This window comes from Euleptes europaea, chromosome 11 (genome assembly GCF_029931775.1).
Source record: "Euleptes europaea isolate rEulEur1 chromosome 11, rEulEur1.hap1, whole genome shotgun sequence".
Classification (NCBI taxonomy): Eukaryota; Metazoa; Chordata; class Lepidosauria; order Squamata; family Sphaerodactylidae; genus Euleptes; species Euleptes europaea.
Genome location: NC_079322.1, coordinates 68,903,189 through 68,921,490, shown reverse-complemented (window position 1 = coordinate 68,921,490; position 18,302 = coordinate 68,903,189). Strand labels below are relative to the sequence as shown.

The 18,302-nt window shown below is 38.7% G+C and overlaps 1 protein-coding gene across 2 annotated transcripts in view; it reads left to right on the top strand.

Moving 5' to 3' along the window:
- The first annotated feature begins 812 nt into the window (after positions 1-812).
- DNAJB6 (DnaJ heat shock protein family (Hsp40) member B6) overlaps positions 813-18,302 on the top strand; it is a 53,323-nt gene continuing 35,833 nt past the window's right edge. Inside the window, exons 1-7 of one of the 2 annotated variants that reach the window (XM_056857649.1) lie at positions 813-889; positions 3,157-3,266; positions 5,494-5,547; positions 6,730-6,840; positions 13,724-13,855; positions 14,918-15,059; positions 15,587-15,657. In XM_056857649.1, the coding sequence (XP_056713627.1) occupies positions 825-889; positions 3,157-3,266; positions 5,494-5,547; positions 6,730-6,840; positions 13,724-13,855; positions 14,918-15,059; positions 15,587-15,657 (685 nt within the window). In that variant the 5' untranslated portion in view covers positions 813-824. Of the gene's footprint in view, positions 890-3,156; positions 3,267-5,493; positions 5,548-6,729; positions 6,841-13,723; positions 13,856-14,917; positions 15,060-15,586; positions 16,345-18,302 lie in introns of those variants that run through there. The other variant, XM_056857650.1, reaches the window with a different exon arrangement.

Below are 18,302 nucleotides of genomic sequence, written 5' to 3'. Positions count from 1 at the left end.
CTGAAGAGTTTGCTTTCTGCATTTCTTGTGCTCTGTGTTCAGATTTGTAAGAAGATATGCCTCGTCACCCTAGTTTCAGTTTGTAATCCTGTTTGCATTTCTTCTGGATAGCCTTTCTCAAGCATTGTGCATTGGATAACAGCTCTGACAGTTTTTAAGCCATTTGAGAAGAGGCTTATAACTCAAGAGACTGGATAGATGGGATGCAAAAGTGCTTGGGGGGGGGTCTAAGTGCTATTCTGACAGCGCAGTCCCATGCACTGTTGTTCCAGTCTTACATTCGGTGAAATCAGTGGGCTTAGACTGGGGGTGACTGTACAGAATTGCACTCAAGACACTGCAGACTGATATGTTGGGGCAAAGCAAGCATGGAAGCGCAGTCGGCAGTCAGAAGAGTCTGTTGCAGTTATGCTGAGTAGCTCTCCCTTTCTGATTTCTGTGGATGGAGGCGGACCGGTTTTTCTCTCAAGCTGTCAGCCTCTGCATTTAACATATTTTTAGACTGGTTCCATCACAGGGCCTCTCCATAGTAGTCTGCAGTAAAAAAGGCCAATTAGAATGGATCAAACCACAAAGGAAAAGAAGTTTGGAACATATTTTAGAAGAAGTGTAATGAAGCAAATTTACATCTTTCAGCTGTATTGAAAAGCAGCTTGGTGCCTATTATAGATTTTACTGATCAGCGGCTATTGTGATAATACAAAATAATCCGTTAAAGGACATGTGTTTTTAGCCACATGCCTTTTCAATGGAAATTTGCAGTGTTAGTAAAATAAGGCCTTGTTTTCTTTTTTCAGAACTTTGGTAACAAAGAAATATAAAACATGGTGGATTATTATGAAGTTCTAGGAGTGCATAGGCATGCTTCACAAGAAGACATCAAAAAAGCGTAAGTGATTGTATTTAAAACTTTAGAGCAAGTTATGGTGCATATACTTGTGGATTTCTAGGCACCCTCTTCTTAATAAAGAAATGAAATTAAAACAAATAAGACGTACATGTGTAACTTTGTAGCAAATATTTTTCTCACTGACCATGTTATGTTAACAGTGTTTACTGATGTAACTGCTACTGCTTCTATACTCCCCGTACTACCAATTTTTATGTATTATTAATTAGATATCAGTTTTCATACATGTTTGAGTTTGATAAGTTGTAAGTGAGCTGCCAGAAGTTATAGAACAATAGTATTTCTGAATTTGTCTTTAAATACATAAAACATTTACTTTTGCTGTTAGGTTCACAGAGGTATAGGGTCTTCCCCTCTGTCCCTGAAGGCCTGGGCTGGTGTTCATTAATAAGACAGGAAGATCAGAGAATAATTAGGGCTTAGGCACACCTGTGGGCATGGGTACCCCTGAATTTTGACAGTTTTCGTGCATCCTGCAGCAAAATGGTTGCTGTGAGATGGAGTCCAATTAGAAAACAGGAGGCTCCAAGGTTCCTCATTCAGTATGTATAGTATGAAAAAATTGATGTAACATCTACTGCATAAATGATGATTCCTGAACAAACCATATTTGTTTGTACAAACAATATTTTCAGTTCATTTATTGTTTCTCATTTCTCCGAGATTGGGGACAGAGGACGGCGCTAGGGGAGAGAGTTTCACCATGACACCCATTGGTGGGTGGAGGTCCCTCAGGGGGTGATTCTCTCCCCAGTGTTTCACATTTATATGTGTCCCCTTGCCCAGGTGGTGCGGAGTTTCAGGCTAGGCTGTCATCAATATGCAGATGACACCCAGCTATATCTGTTGGTGGCCGGCCGGATACCGCCCCAGAACATCTGACTAGGAGCCTGGAGGCTGTAGTGAAATGGTTGAAGCAAAGCTGGCTGAAATGAAATCCATCAAAGACGGGTCCTGTGGCTGGGAAGGGGCAGAGGTGGGCAGATGCTGCCTGCTCTTGAAGGGGTGCAACTAACACCTGCACCTACCGTGAAGAGCCTGGGTATGGTACTGGATGCCTCCTTATCAGCGGAGGCCCAGGTCACGAATGTAGCCCAAACTGCATTTTTTCATCTTTTCCAGGCTAAACAGCTGGTGCCCTACTTGCCTCTCTCCCTGACCACTGCGATCCATGCAGTGGTCACCTCTAGGCTAGACTACTGCAACTCGCTCTACACAGGGCTGCCCTTAAGGCCACTCTGGAAGCTTCAGGTTGTCCAGAATGCAGTGGTGAGGGTCCTTACTACGACCCCATACGGAGCATATATCCAACCGGTGCTCCACCAACTGCACTGGCTCCAAGTTGAATACTGGATCAGGTTTAAGGTTTTGGTATTAACCTTTAAAGCCATAAACTATCTGGGACCATTGTATCTGTGAGACCGCCTCTCCTGGTATGCCCCTCAAAGAGCTTTCTGCTCATTAAATACCAACCTGTTAGTGGTCCCTGGCACGAGAAATATCTGGTTGTCCTCGACTAGGGCCAGAACCTTTTCGGCCGTGGCCTGGTAGAATGCTCTGTCAAATGAGACCAGGGCCCTGCGGGATTTATCTGTAAGATGGAGCTGTTCCACCAGGCATACTTTATACTATTTTATATTATCTTTTAGCGGTTAACTTCCGCCTTCCACTGAGCAATTTCAACAGTATTGGTACTAATACAGAAGATATTTAGAGCCATTTTGATTAAATTGATTAGTTTTATATTGTTACATAATGTATTTTTAGGTTAGATTTTAAATTAGTTACTGTATATCAATTTATTGGAGTATTATGATGCCTATTGTTGAATGTAAGCCTCCCTGAGCCCTGCTCTGGCAGGGAAAGGGCAGGGTATAAATATAATAAAAATAATGTCTACATTTGGTTCCAACGTTTTGAGGCACATGTCTATTAGCTTGCTGTTAAAGTTCAAGAGTTTAGTTCTATCTCATTTTGTATGTACTGTCTATCACAGGGGTGTCGAACTCCATTGTTACGAGGGCCAGATTTGACTTAAATGTCACTTGGTTGGGCTGGGCCATGCCTCACTGGCCCAGATTGAGAATGGTGCGTGTGTGTGCTTGCATGGCTGCCTTGGCTGGCTTGTGGGCTGGATAAGAGCTCTCAAGGGGCTGAATCCAGCCCCCGGGCCTTATGTTTGCCACCCCTGATCTAGCATATGTAAAACTAGCATACTGAACAATAACTGGGCGCTTTCATTTCAGGTACCGTAAACTAGCATTGAAGTGGCACCCTGATAAAAATCCAGATAACAAAGAAGAAGCAGAGAGGCAGTTTAAACAACTAGCTGAGGCGTATGAGGTCCTGTCAGATGGTGAGTATTAAGAGGGTATTTAGGGGTAGTGAATGACCGTTTTTCTTGAGGGAAACCCTAAAGCAGGGACCTGTCTCTTCCATGACTTAAATTAGTTTCTAGTGTTATAAAATCTATATTGGCTATGAATTTTGGCATCAGAATATCAAATAATAAGATCCACATCTGAAATTAGGAAATATTACATAGGAGTTAGGAGCTTGTGGCCACCTTCATCTTGCTTTAGAACTGCCATTAGTCTCCAAGAATAGTGATGGTCTATGAATTTCTTCCCATAAATGTTTGTTACAGGATTCCCCTATTTGGTGGTCATTACTTTTTTCCACTGCTACTTCTGATTGAGCTGACAAATTATCTTCTGTAGCTAGGATATAGCTTGCATGAATTTTTCTTGTTGGAAAACTTTCACCTTGTTACAGAAGTGGGGTTTGTTCTGATTTAGAATTCATAAGTTGTAATCATAAAGGCACAGGTCTTCTTCATAGTTCTCAACAGGAATCTCTTAAAATGATTACTAGCCGAAGAGCTTGTTCATGCCTTAACGTAGCTGTGTATGATGGAATTTCTACTTTAGTCTTGTCAAGCTTGATCAAGCTGATTCTTTGCCAAGATTGAAAAACACCCTGCTCAGTATTCTTCCCTTAGGAAAAAAATAAGTCTTTAAATCAAGATTTGACAAATACCAGGTGCCAGGGCACTCAGAAATTTCATTGTGGCACCTAGTATTTTCAACAGTAATTTATTGTTAAGTGCTTCTTGGTAAAAAGTACAAAGCTTATTTAGGTGGGGGATAGAGGTTAGCTTTTCGTTGTGAGGACAGTCAGGGTTACCCCATGTTTATTTACACACTACACCACTTTTTGTTATAGCTTTAAAAAAGTTACCAGAAATTCTGAAGAGTTTAACTTTCGGTGTTGTGGAACAATAATTAAAAAGTATGGTCATTCATATATCTAATTATCAACATGGGCCCCATTTGTATATACTTAAATCCAGAGACTGGGATCATGCACAGACAAGATGGATCTTTCTACAAACCAGAGGAAAGTCCCAGATTGGTAGAAAAATCTGATTTAAAAAAAAATTAGGGATAAAACTCCCCAAAATAATAAAAGGAGCACTTGCCAGCTTTCATGCCTTGGTTTCTGTCAGTAAAAGGCGGCGGGGGCAGGGGAGCGCCGGGCCATTTCAGGCTGTTCTGCCCTATGAGGGAGGACTCATGGGGACCAGGCTCAGAGGCAACCACTGGGCAACTTGTGCTACCATGAGATTTGCATGACTCACCCAGGCCCAGCAGCTTAGTACTCTTCAACCACAGCTACCCCAAAATAGCCAGTGTGGTGTAATGAATGGTTAGAGTTTCAGGTTAGGATCTTGGAGACCCAGGTTGGAATCACCATTCTGCTGTGGAAGTTCATGTGGGTGACTTTGGGCCCATCACACACACTCCCAGCCTATCCTACTTCATAGGGTGGTTAGGATAAAATGGAAGAGTGGAGAATGATGTAAGCTGGTTTGCGTCCCCATTGTGGAGAAAGGTGGGGTATAAATAATATAGCTAAAGGGGGGCAGATAAAAAGGTAGTCTGGTTTGTGGTGGGAAAGAGAAGGAAGCAGGAAAAGGGAAGAGGCTGTGGGGGCTGTCAGGCAAGTGAAAATAGCGGGAGGGGGGAAATGGGATGCCCCCCACAAGTTCTTGTGGGTCCCCCACTCGTTAAAATATAAAAACCTGAAGACTGAAAAATAAGTCTGGCTCTTAAATTTTTGGGTAGCACATAAAGCCAAAGAAAACTTAAGGCCTGTTTTAAGTTGTCCCAAGACTCACATTTATTGTGGCATAAGCTTTCCCGATCTTGAGCCCACTTTATCAGATCCATGAAGTTGCATACAGTTCTTGAAATCTTATGCCACAATGTCTTCATTGGTCCTTAAGGTGCCGCACAAATCTGCTTTCACTGTCATAAATTGGTCTCTATGTCTTGGCTGCATCTGTCAGGTTTTTTTTAATTTAACAAATGTCTAATAGTGACATGACCCCTGTGCCATTCACAAAAGCAGGAAAACCAGGCCACCCACATAACATGGCTGGGACTTTTATATGCTTGAGTGGTACTCCTAAATTATGCAAAAAACAAACAAACAACAATTCAAGCTTGGAGCAAATATGATGATATGAAGATAGTTTGATACCCGAGTAGTTTGCCTTAACTATTCCCTGTTTTTTATAGCTAAAAAACGTGACATCTATGACAGATATGGAAAAGAAGGATTAAATGGAGGAGGTATGTAAGAATTTGTTTTTTTTTTACTTTTTTAAAAATTATTTTATACTAAAAAATTAGTATAAATGATGTCTGGCCTGGCTAGCCTAGCCTGATCTTGTCAGATATCATAAACTAAACAAGGTCGAACCTGGCAAATAGTTGGATGGGAGACCTCCAAGGAAGACCAGGGTTGTGATGTGGAGGCAGGCAATGGCAAACCACTTCTGAACATCTCTTGCCTTGAAAATCCCACCAGGGGTAGCCATAAGTTAAATCTGACTTGATGACAAAAAATAAAAATTAAAAATAAATGACTTTTAGCTATAAAGATACATCTACATTTTTCTCCAAACAGACATTAATTGTAGAACTAAAATATTGCTTATTCACATAATGGTTTAATTGTATGGAAAGTAAGCTCTCAATCTTACATTTACAGCAAATAAAATTACTAGAGAAGTCTTGTGCTGTGAAACTGCAAATAATTATGCCATAGAAGTAACCACAAGATTCTCTCTTTGTTTTGCTGTAATGGTCTAAGATACCCTGATCTCATCAGATCTTGTAAGCCATGGTTAGTATTCAGATGGAAGAATACCACGGAAATACCAGGGTCGCTACGTAAAGGCAGGCAATGGCAAACCACCTCTGAATGTCTCTTGTCTTGAAAACCCTACGGGGTCGCCATAAGTCGGCTGCAACTTGAAGGCACTTTCCACCACCACCACCAGACTAGCATGGCTGTCTTTCTTAAAATAGTTAGAACATCTTAGTCCTCTTATTCTCAGATTTAAGTTTTGTATTTATGGAAACTGAGTAGTTAAATTATTGTGCGTGAGGGGGGACATTGGTAGATTATGAAATTTGGAAGAGTTCAAACTAAATTAACTACTTCACTGGAATGAGCTCTGTTTATAGTTTAGCTTTAAGAGGGTTTTTTGGGGGGGGAGTTTTAGGTAAAAATAAAGATTCTAAAGAAGGTGGTAATAAAAATGGCCCTAGCTTTCCTGATTAGCATCTCATCTAAAGTTCTTAAGGTGTAATACAGACAATAACACTATTCAAAGGAAATTGATAGCTGAACTTATTATTGGTTTCTTTGAGACCTGTATAAATGAAAGCAAAAACCAAATGTTAAAGTTTCAATGCATTAGTAACTTGAGGAGCTGATGTGTGACAATGAGATCCTCTCTTTTGCAGGTGGAAGCCATTATGACAGTCCATTTGAATATGGTTTTACATTCCGAAACCCAGAGGATGTCTTCAGGGAGTTTTTTGGTGGAAGGGACCCATTTTCATTTGACTTCTTTGGTGAGTGTTTGACATATGGATGTTGGTATGTTGGAATTGAAAATCTTGATATTTGTGTTGGTGATAAAATACGCTGGTCTTTTCCTGGCATTCTTTATTTTGCTGCAGATATACTATAATTGGGCTCCTAAGTATCACTGTCTTTTATACTTTTTAAAACCTCTCTGCTCTTTCGCCTTTCATTCACCATTTGTTTTGCCTGAATGGAAGACTCATGTCTGCTACCTTCACATCATATTGGTTTAGCATAGTCTCCATTTAGATGATATAAGCACTCCATATGACTAATACATGCATTGCTGGCTTCTTTGAACACACATTAGTAGTTGGCTGAGATGTGCAGGCTGAGTTAATGCAGTCTGCCTAGTACCCATGCTTCGGGAGAGTATGCATGAAGCTTTGCAAGTGTGGAAAACTGGACAAATGAAGTGCTTCTGAACCATTTTTTCTTCTGACACTTCACCATCATGATCAGCCATAAGATATGAGCTATAAGTTGTTCAAACTTGCTGATGTGATGCAGACACATTTTGCAGTCTAATATGAAGGGAGCACATCCTGATCCCTTTAATCTTGAAGCCTGAATTGTACGTGGTTGGGTAGAAATCCTTTCTCCTTGGCTACCTGTGAAGACAGGAGAATGACATCTACCTTGCCCCTACCATAGAGGTGAAGAGGGATTAAAGGACCAGGTAACAGGCTTTATCATCCACAAGCTGTGTATCTAAGGAGAAAAAAAGCATAATGTGAAAAGTTTTGCCTCTGCAGCTCTGGATCTTTGAAGAGCCACTTGAATGCTTTCCCAGTTTTTCTGAATTAAGTAGCATGGAAAGGAACATGTCTGAGAACTGATTATTATTTAATGATCTAAAATCCATTTCCCCATAGAGAAGAGGCTCTGTTAAGCCTTTCTCCTTCTATTCATAGAAGGGCTTTGTGTGTATGGGAGGTTAGCAGAGCCATTCCATTGGCAAATAATGTAGACACTTCTGGTAGCTGATTTGCCTCTCTGAACCTACATTTGAGGGACTAGTGATTGGAGTTAAATTTCCTTTTATGTAAATAAGGCATATTTTACTGGATCATCAGAATTCTTTACACTAAGAACTGTGTAATAGTATAGATCAAGCATCTTCACTAGCAAGCAACAGAAGGCAGTTGGAGCAAAGACCTCAACTATGACACACTGCTTAAATCTTGCATCATTATATACACTTAAAACACTATCTTAACTGGAATGTGCCACCCATTCACTGTAATTTCATTAAAAACTGCCTTTTCAAAACAGAAAACTCTTAATATTGAATAATTCTTAAGCTGGCAATACTTGCTTTCAGTGTCCATGATGGATTTAATTGATAGATGAGTGAGGATTTTGCAACTCAAGGTAGCTTGTATTGTTTAATAGCAGATTACGTATGAATTGACACAAGTACAATTGATACTTTTCTTAGATGCCTACTCAGTGATTATCAGTTGGCTGCCAGAGGAGTCTTATGAAGGATCAGAAGAAGGTTCCATAGAGGAGCTGGAGGAAGTATATAGTAGTGAGTCAATAGGAGAAATGGTAGAGGAGTTTGAGGAAGAGCTAGAAGAAGAATATGGTGAAGATTTTGTTGAGATGCTTGAAGATAACGATGAAGGATCTGTTGATCTGGAAGAACTTCTAGTGGAGGAAGAGAACTCTGAAGGAGTAGTAGAAGAGGCTCTAGAGGAGGAAGCAAGTTTAGTGTCGGAAGAGTGGGTAGAAGAACCTAGCAATATAATCTTGGAGGATGTGGAAGAAGAAATCAGTATAGGATCAGAGTTGGAAGACTTCTGTGGAAGTCTTTAATAAAATTGTTTAAGCAATCTAAGATGTCTCTTTATTTCTCTGAAGGGTACTAAGTTGAGGTAGCATAAAGAAATTGTAGCTCTAGCTTATTTTAAATGCTACTGCAAACTCTGCAGTATTGCTGGCTTACTAGCTTCAGAAGTGATGTGAATATTTTTATAACCAGACTTAACTAAAAGAACTCAAATGCTGGTTTTACATTGACATTGCATAAGCAGTAATTAAAATGCCCCATTGAAGGTGAAATTGCAGAGAGCTGAGGCTTAATTAGCAAAATGCTTCTAAAAACTGGAGTACAGAACTACTTCTAACACCCTGAAGTCTGAACTGATCTCTCTGTATTTGTGCACTGTAAATCTACCTCCTACTTATCCATGGTAGATACTAGGAATTCTGAAGTCTATGTACTGAATTATTGAAATGTTAATCTGCCAGAATAAACAGATAAATATTAATGAGCGGAGATGACTGATAACTCTTCAAGGCAGTTACAATCTAATATTACCCCTTCAGGATATTGGCTGAAACTTTTTGTTTGTTTGTTACCATTTCATTAACATGATTCAATGTTGAATGGGTGTTACAGATTTTTTTAATTTATTTTATTATATTTCTAGTGTGCCCTCCCTGGCCAAAACCAGGCTTAGGGCGGAGAACAACAATAAAGCATACACATAAATATCAATTAAAAATACTAGTTAAAACATCCAATAATAGATACAAATTCCCCAGTTATTAACAAGACTATTAAAAATAGATTGCACACAGCTTATTGCAGGGCCCGCTTTAGCAAGAGATGACATAGCCAAGCAGGCAGGCCTCCCCCACTATAAAGACCAATTATACAGAAAAGGGGGGGGTAGGATAGGGAGGCCAGCATTGATGAACTGCCCTCAATTATAGGCCTGGTAGAAAAGCTCTGATGTGACCAGGCAGAGCATCCAGGCTGGTGCCAGGGCCGAAAAGGTCCTGGCTCTTTTTGAGGACAGCCACACACTCCTGGGGCCAGGGATCATCAACAAGTTACTATTGGCAGAACGTAATGTCCTTCGGCAGGTGTACCAAGAGAGGCGGTCCCGAAGATACGAGATGAGACAGTTTATTTGTTATAATTCAAAACCCAAAATACAGAATGTCCATACACTTACAGACTGTTGGATGAGGTAGTGTAAATTGTAAAGCAACTGGTGGTTTTGTTTGGACGCATTGCAGGTATTTGTTTTCTTATGTTGCCCTGCTGTACACATAGTCCATTTCTGGTTTTTCCCCCGAACCAAAAAGCACATATTCTTGTGACCCACTTCTCATATTGCCTTACTTTTCTGAGCCACTTAAGATGTATAAGGGTTTCTTGATAGTGTTTGGGGCTTGTTCAGCTATTCACTCTTGGTGGTTAAAAGCAGTATTGAGCCTTGCATAAGTTTTCTTTCTTTTAAAAAACTGACTAATATTCTACAGAAACATGAACTTATACTGGACATCACAGCAGCACAACAACAAAAAATTGCATGATAAAACAGAATGCAAATGGATATCATTTATCTCTTATTTACTTGTTACAAAATATAGTAAACAATACCTAGTGTTCTCGTAGGTTATCCGGGCTGTGTAACCATGGTCTTGGTATTTTTAGGAAAGAAAATACCAAGACCACGGTTACACAGCCCGGATAACCTACGAGAACCAATGAACGCTGACCGTGAAAGCCTTCGACAATAATACCTAGTGTTAATCATCATTCTGGAAGTGACTGAGTTCTTTGGTAGTGTTATTTTTACCAACATCCCATTACCCTAACCACTGTCATACCTTATCATTGTATGATGTGGCATATATTGCCTGTGATTTAGATTGGTGCTGCCTTCAGATGGAAATTGAAAACACCCAAGCACTGGTTTTGGAACTTCTTCCTTAGACATGTTTGCCTGATGCAATCTTTGTTGACCTCTAGGCGAAACCTGACCTGTATTCTCATGCTTGTAGTGGTATTTAAGATCTTTTTCTTGTTTTACCCCATTGATTATGTTCTCGCTACTTTAGAGCTTAAAGCTATTTTATATTATTGCTTTTTAATTGTTTCATCTCTTGCAGTTTCATATTTTTGTTTTCTGTAAGCTACCTTGAGAGGTGTATGCTGAACGGCAGAATATAAATTCTCCAAACGGAATAGATTAGTCTAATAGTCTGTTTGTACCACAAGTGTCTTCTTGTGAAATTTGAGACACTATTTGTTGTGTTCTTACACAGTTTCTTTTCTCTTGAAGGCTCATACATGGATAAATAACTGCCCACCAGATTCTATAGGAACTTTCGTGTGTTGTTCCACACTGTACTTGTCATGGTGTAGGCAGCTGGACACCCAGGAAAAATTTTGCACAGGAAAAATTTGAGAGCAGATAGAAGAATCCCAGAACAACCTGGTGGCCACCTGTCCGGTTACACTCAATTCTGCATTGCAGAATTTCAGTGGCTTTTTTAAAGCTTCTGTGTTAATATTAGAGATCTTCAATGTGGAGGGCAGTAGCTGCCCTGATAACAAGAACTCAGATGGCTGTGGCTTATTGGAGAGGAGCTCAGATGGTTGTTGCTTACTGGAGACATCTGACATAATGACTAGCTGGCTTGTGTAACCTGATCACCCCAGTTCTTAATACAACACAAAACTAAGATAAAATTAACTGTGCACAACTAAAGATCTTCCTCAAGTTCTAGAATAGCAGATTTACCTCTCTTCTAGTTTCTGTACAGTTTTTTTAGATTTGACGTTTTTAGTATTTGGGGTGCATTGTGGGCTGTGCACGGAGACAGGCCAAAATTTTAATGCAGCAGATAGTGATAATGGAGGCTAGTAAGCTATCTATCATAACATTGTGGCTACCACCCTTAAATGGCCATGTGAAAGGGCTAGAATTGCATGGGAAGAGGTAGAAAAACAAACAAACAATGGCAAATATGTCCAGGGCTCATTGTTATGGTGATAGCAGAAGGAAATGTGGGGTCCCTGCAGGGTTGAGACCTTGACTTTCATGTAAACGGTACTAGTATAATGTAACCAGAGTACGACTGATTTCACGTTGTTTTATGCTTTACATTCACACTACATTTACAGTCTTTTAATTGTACAATTCAATTTGACTGAGTTCTGTAATATGTAAACATCAAGTAACTTTTTAAAAGAACTGGCTATATATAGATGCATAATAGTGGCTAGTAATATAATATAGCTTCTGAGTGACCTTCATAGTATGTGAGTCATTCTGTTGACTAGCAGAAATAAACTGGGCAGTTTACATTAAATGTTATACACGATAAATCTGTTGGACTAACTTGCAAGCCTTTTGTTTTTCTTGTGATGCTTGGAATGACTCATGCTAAATCCTCAAGATATATTTGCTGAGTTAAAATGTATGTTCTGGTCCTATCCGTAGGATTCCTTCAGATTGATTCATTTTAGAGTTTAGTGCTAGGCAGGGTACCCCATTTACTTGTATTTATCTGTATTTTAGCAATTAAGCAATTCATATTAGACTATACAGTTAAGTAGAAGAAATACATTTAACGAATTACCACATGTAAGCATGGTCATAAAATGTTCATGTAGAGGTTGCTCCTCTCTTCCATTTGATGAAGGTGGGTTTTAAGGCCTCATTTGCAAATCTGTTGTAATGCTTGGTGAGTGTGAATCATTGTGTCTCTTCTCATTGGTGAGTGTACCTAGAAAATAGATTAGGTACTCCTACTTTTTTGACAAGAATCCTTGGGTTTGCATAATATGAACACCCCTATTATAATCATGGCCAAAGTCTGAATAATTACTGCACCTTTCCATTATTGCTGCCCTTATTTGTGTGCAAATCTAACTTCATGCGTGTTTCTCAGTTATTCTTTTCTTGACTTGAACTATAAGTGCTTCTGAAACAGACACAAAAATTGAAGTGGGCGACACCAAATAGAATAATGTTTCTTATACTGAAAGAGTTCCTCATGGCTTTTTGTATATATACAGGTTCTTTTTCTCATGCCGTAAGGGAACTATTGAATTGATAGTGCCGTTACTTAATGCTTTTATGGCATTTTCAAGTATTCAGAGCACTCAGCGTATGTTAATCCATACAACCACCTTGTAAAATAGGCCAAGCTGGTCGTAATGCAGACTTTATATACATTCACTTTTGTAAGAAACTAATAATGCTGTGGGGTGATATGTCTCTGCAAACATTGAACATTTCTGGTTTCAGACACTTAACTGTACAAATGTTGATATTGGGTTACTTTTAAGACGGATGATTTCTTTCTAATCGTGTGCGTATTTTGCAGTCTTCCTCTTGCAGTCTGCAGTCTTGACTGTTTGCTGACAACATAAGTGGAAAATCTTTATATTGAGCAATTTGTACTCTTTATGGTGCACTGTTTGAAGTATAACTTGGCTTTTGTTTAGCATTTGGATTATCTCCAAGGAACAGAAATAGCTAAATAGAAATACTTTTGCTTTTAATATGCATCTGAATTAAGGGGAAAGTTAGCTTAATGACATAGATTTTCAAAAACTCAGTTACTTAACTAAAGTTGTTACTCTGTTTTGCTAGAAAACTGCTTTATTTTCTAACTTTAGTTTAAAGCTTTTAGTAATTTATTACGGGAAACAATTTTTTATTTAGAATACTCAAGTGCGTTTATAGAAGTGTTGGTTGAATGTTAAGTTTTACCAACTCAAACTTTGGAATTGAGAGACTAAAGAATTGGATCCGTTAACCAAAGAGATTCATACTAAAAGTGCTATGATGCATATAGATCTTTTTAATGCGCTAACATTCTTTCTACAAGATCAGATGCTTCTGTTCCTACATCAAGGAATTCTTCACAAAAAAGACCAATCTTAATTTGTTGCCTGGCAGAGAACCTTTGTTTTATGGAGTGTGAGAAACATGGGAAATCTGGCATAAGCACTGACTGTAGGAAGTTTCTGAAAATTATGTTATCTTTACAATGTATGTAGTGCTGAAATCCCCGTGCTTGTTATTTCTACAATCCCTTCATTTTTATTTGCAGAAGACCCTTTTGATGACTTTTTCGGTAACAGACGAGGGACACGTGGAAACAGAAACCGAGGTGGCGGATCCTTTTTCTCTGCCTTTGGTGGATTCCCTGCCTTTGGGAGTGGATTTTCTTCATTTGATACAGGTAGGTTGCACATTAAACAAATTCAGTGTAGTAGTTGCAAAGGTAGACCTAATTCCTCATTGAATAAATTCTAAAATACTTTTACAGTAAAGTGCAGTGCAGCATAGCTTAAACTATGGGCTGGCTTTTGAAGAGACCACAGTATACATGAAAATGGCCGAAAGGGGTTAGAATGATGAAGCAATGTAAGGGAATAGTGACTTGGATCCAGAGTATTACTTTAGACCTAACCCAAGGCTTGGGTATGCCCTGTGGGATTTCGGACTCCCCCTTTGAAATATCTGTGTGTGTGTGTAAAGTGCCGTCAAGTCACAACTGATTTATGGCGACCCCTTTTTGGGGGGTTTTCATGGCAAGAGACTAACAGAGGTGGTTTGCCAGTGCCTTCCTCTGCACAGCAACCCTGGTATTCCTTGGTGGTCTCCCATCCAAATACTAACCAGGGCTGACCCTGCTTAGCTTCTGAGATCTGACGAGATCAGGCTAGCCTGGGCCAGCCAGGTCAGGGCAATATCTAGTTGAAATATCTAGTTCCGTTAATATGCTATGCACTGTTTTAAAAATCTTCACAGTCTCAGAATTAACTTGCTATGTAGTATGATTTTTTTGGATCCCATCTAATGTATGGGGTAAATTGGGTTCAGTATGGTATGACTCAGCTTTTTGAATAATACTTGCCAAACTAATAAGTAATTTGACTTAATTTTCACATTTGAAAGAAAAGGAGCAAAACTGTTTTGTAAAATATTGATGCTCTTAAACAAAACAAACAAAACTGATAGCATTAAAGATCCCAGCTTTGTCTTGAGTTGAGTCCTCAAAAACAAAACCACTACAAATTTACCCAGTGGAACTGGCTGGTATTCAGTATTGCTGATATTTAAACCAGAAGTTAAACAGCTACCATTAGTAGACGTGGTTGCAGAATTATCCATTGCAATCCTTGACCTGAGAAGCTATTGGTCACGGCTTTGTTTTTTTCTAGAGGAATGTGGTGCATTGTGCCTCTGTAGAATGTTGTTTTGGTCAAGTACATTTCTGTCATTTGTATTCCCTCACCAGGTTTTACTTCTTTTGGTTCTTTGGGACATGGGGGCCTTACTTCATTCTCCTCAACATCATTTGGTGGCAGTGGCATGGGTAACTTCAAATCAGTATCGACTTCGACTAAAATAGTGAATGGCAGAAAAATTACTACGAAGAGGTACAGTGACTTAAATGTTTCAGTATAGTAGTAATGTAAACACATTAAATTATATTAAAGATGGTTAAAGCTATTTAAAAAATTAGTCACTGAAAGTTTTTATTAGAAAGCATGGTGACGTACTGTGTACATTAGTGGCACATCAGCCAGTCAGTATGCCTGCTAACATGCCTGGTGATGGGGTGGGGTGGGGGGGGAATCGGAATTCATGGGCTTTTAAGTGCTTCATGGATTAGAAATGTGATAATTATTGGTTGTGTTGGCTTTTGATACACTTTTTAAGGTCTGTCTGAAATTGGGACTGTGCTTAAAATGTGGGTTTATCTAAAAGATTCAACAAAGGCTTTGGTAGTATAAACGCAATCAGTTGTTCCAAGCTTTTGCATAAGATGAAGCTTCTAAATTTAGCTGCTGCTGTTTGGTGCCTATCTGCTCCTAATCACTTTGCGGACAAGGTATTCTTGTTCCACTTGATTTGCTATTCAGAACATTTCAAAAAGACTATTAAATGGATTTTTGTCCTGCAGAATTGTTGAGAATGGACAAGAGAGAGTAGAAGTTGAAGAAGATGGCCAGTTAAAGTCTTTAACAATAAATGGTAAGGAGCAGCTGCTACGCTTGGATAACAAGTAATTCAACGCACGCATTTAACAGAAATTTTAAGCTGTAACAAGCACCCTTTGAGGATTAACAGGAACATTTTTTTGAAGATTTCAGACGAACTCTTTCATTATACCTGTACGTAATCTAAAGTATTTATAAGTAGCTCATCGGAGCTCATGATACTGTCAGACTTTTGCGTTAATTGCTGGGACCACATGAATAGGACCATTTTTTGTCCTTAAAATTGTTGTAAATTTCTGTGTGCACTTTGCTTTTTATTAAACATGATTCTAGGTAACAGTGATCTGCATTAGTGCTAGGGCAGAATTGTAAACTAACACTAGCATGAATCCTTCTTTTTGTTTTTTGTTTTTTTGTTTTGATATGTGAGCCAACTAGTAGTTTACATCTACTGTGAAGTTAACATTTCCAAGGCAAATTTAATTTCAAGCTTTCGGTATTTAGTAGTGAATAATGTTAATATGTTACTGATGGTGCATTTCTGGTTTAAACAAATTAAGGATGTTTTCTAGTTGTGCATGAATGCTGGCTATAGTAAGTTTTGACATTTAAATGTATAATGTTAAGCCTAGGCTAACAAGTTGAATCTAGTAAGCTTGGGTATTTTGTCATTTTGCTAAAACGTTCAAAATGAATAAATTCTGATGTTTGTGGTGCATTCTTTCATGGGTAATATTTGTAGCTTTTTTGTGCGCCTATGTAACTTGGATAACCTTTCTTTGCTTTCAACACCTTCTTCCTTCAGACTCGCTTTTCAAATGCCCCTCTATATAAAACTGGATGCCACTAATATATTGGCCACAATGTTCCCAGCTAGCAAAATGTAATTCTTTTGAATTATGCAAGAATAATACAAATCCGTACTCTAAAATTCTGTGAATGTTCAAAAATTATTGAACTGCAAGTTGTAGACCAGTGCTTCCCAAATACAGCTTTCCAGTGGTCAGTCGTATTGAACATTAATGGGAATTCTGTATATTATTCTTCCTGAAGAAATAGACTGCTGCCAAAAAACAAAACAAAATAAGGAGCATGTCTTAAAAATGCGTGTATTTAAAAAAAAATACGTGTATTTTTTAAAAAAAGGTTGCTTTTCTCATGAAAAAAGTACCCAGAAGATCCCATCAAACTGAGCTCTGAAGCAGTAGATTGCATTGGGGATTGGGAGAGAAGCTAAGCTGTAGTTGGGGAGCACAGTTCTAAAGCCACTAGGGTTGTCATGAATTGCAGCTGAGCAACTGGCTGCCATTGCCAACATTTTTAATTGTCTTGAACTTGTATAATAATGTACAGAAGGTATGTTAAATAATATAGGGTCAGATTTTCAACAGACATCACAACACTGTGTGCAAAATCTGCCCTTTAAAGCAGCATGTCTCCGTTTAGAAAAGTGTGCATGTTTATATATACACACTTGGCGTATTGGTTTCTAAGAAGTGTACATGTTGCTTGGTACACCAAAGTAGCACAAGTGGAGCTCAGCAAAAGCCACAGAACCGTCCTGTCTCCTCTTCCCTATACCCCTCCCCCACAAAAAACCACTGGGTGCTATATGTGGTGTGGGGGAGTGTGATGAAAGGAGAGTCAGCAAAAATCCCCCTTCCACCAATAGCTAGCAAGGTGTTGGACCCAAGACCTTTCCTAAGAAATGTTTGTTTTAAAGCATTACTCCATTCAGACAAATGCTATTAAGGCCCTTCATAACCTCCTCAATGGTTTCTTTCCTTGTGAATATTATCTAGTCTCCCCACCCTACCCAATGATTGTCTTTTTTATAATTAAAGTTTTCTAAATATTTAAACTTATTGAGAATACAGGTGTTTCAGTCAAAGGACATAAAAAGATCAAATGAAATCTTCTAGCATGGAACTAAATCAATAAATTCTCTGCTTTGAAGTCCATATTTCTTTTTCGTTATATTACAAGAGGGTCATCCTAGAACAGTGAGGGTGAATGCCACTAAGTTGTGAGAAGCAAATAATTACTCTTGCTAATAGCTGAAGCACTTTGCTGAGATATTGGCCACTAGACTTGTGCATTTTCCATTCTTTGTTTAGGTCAATGCAAATTACTAAAGGAAAATATTACTATCTTGCTTAAATGGGTTATTTTCTGAAAATAATCAGCTTCTTAGCATTAGCATCTAAAGAATGGTATAGAATACTTTTTTCATATGCAGCTAGAATCTAGAACGCTATATTAAACAAAACTTAACAAAGTGGGAAACACTAACTCCCAGTTTCTATATGGTTTTTAGTTTGTTCCCATATACTGCACAAGTACCTATATGCTTCAGTGTTATTTGGGTCCAGTTAGCTAGCATACCTTTTGCTGGCAAACCTAGAAATGTGGATATTCTGTTGTGTTAGAATATTGTCCCAAGAAAAGCCAAATTTTGCATCCTATACAGCTTATCCAGTTTTGCATATGTTTGCTTGTTTTTCCTAATACTGCTTCTGCTAATTATAAAGAAAGGTCAAGAAGCTAAACAGGGCACTGACCTCCCCACTTAATTTCTAATCTTTTGAAGAGACTTCATCACCCAACTGAGAGAGTCCCTGCAAAATGTTTGTTAATAACCATAATTTGAATGCAAACAGCTTTTTTTGGTCACTGCAA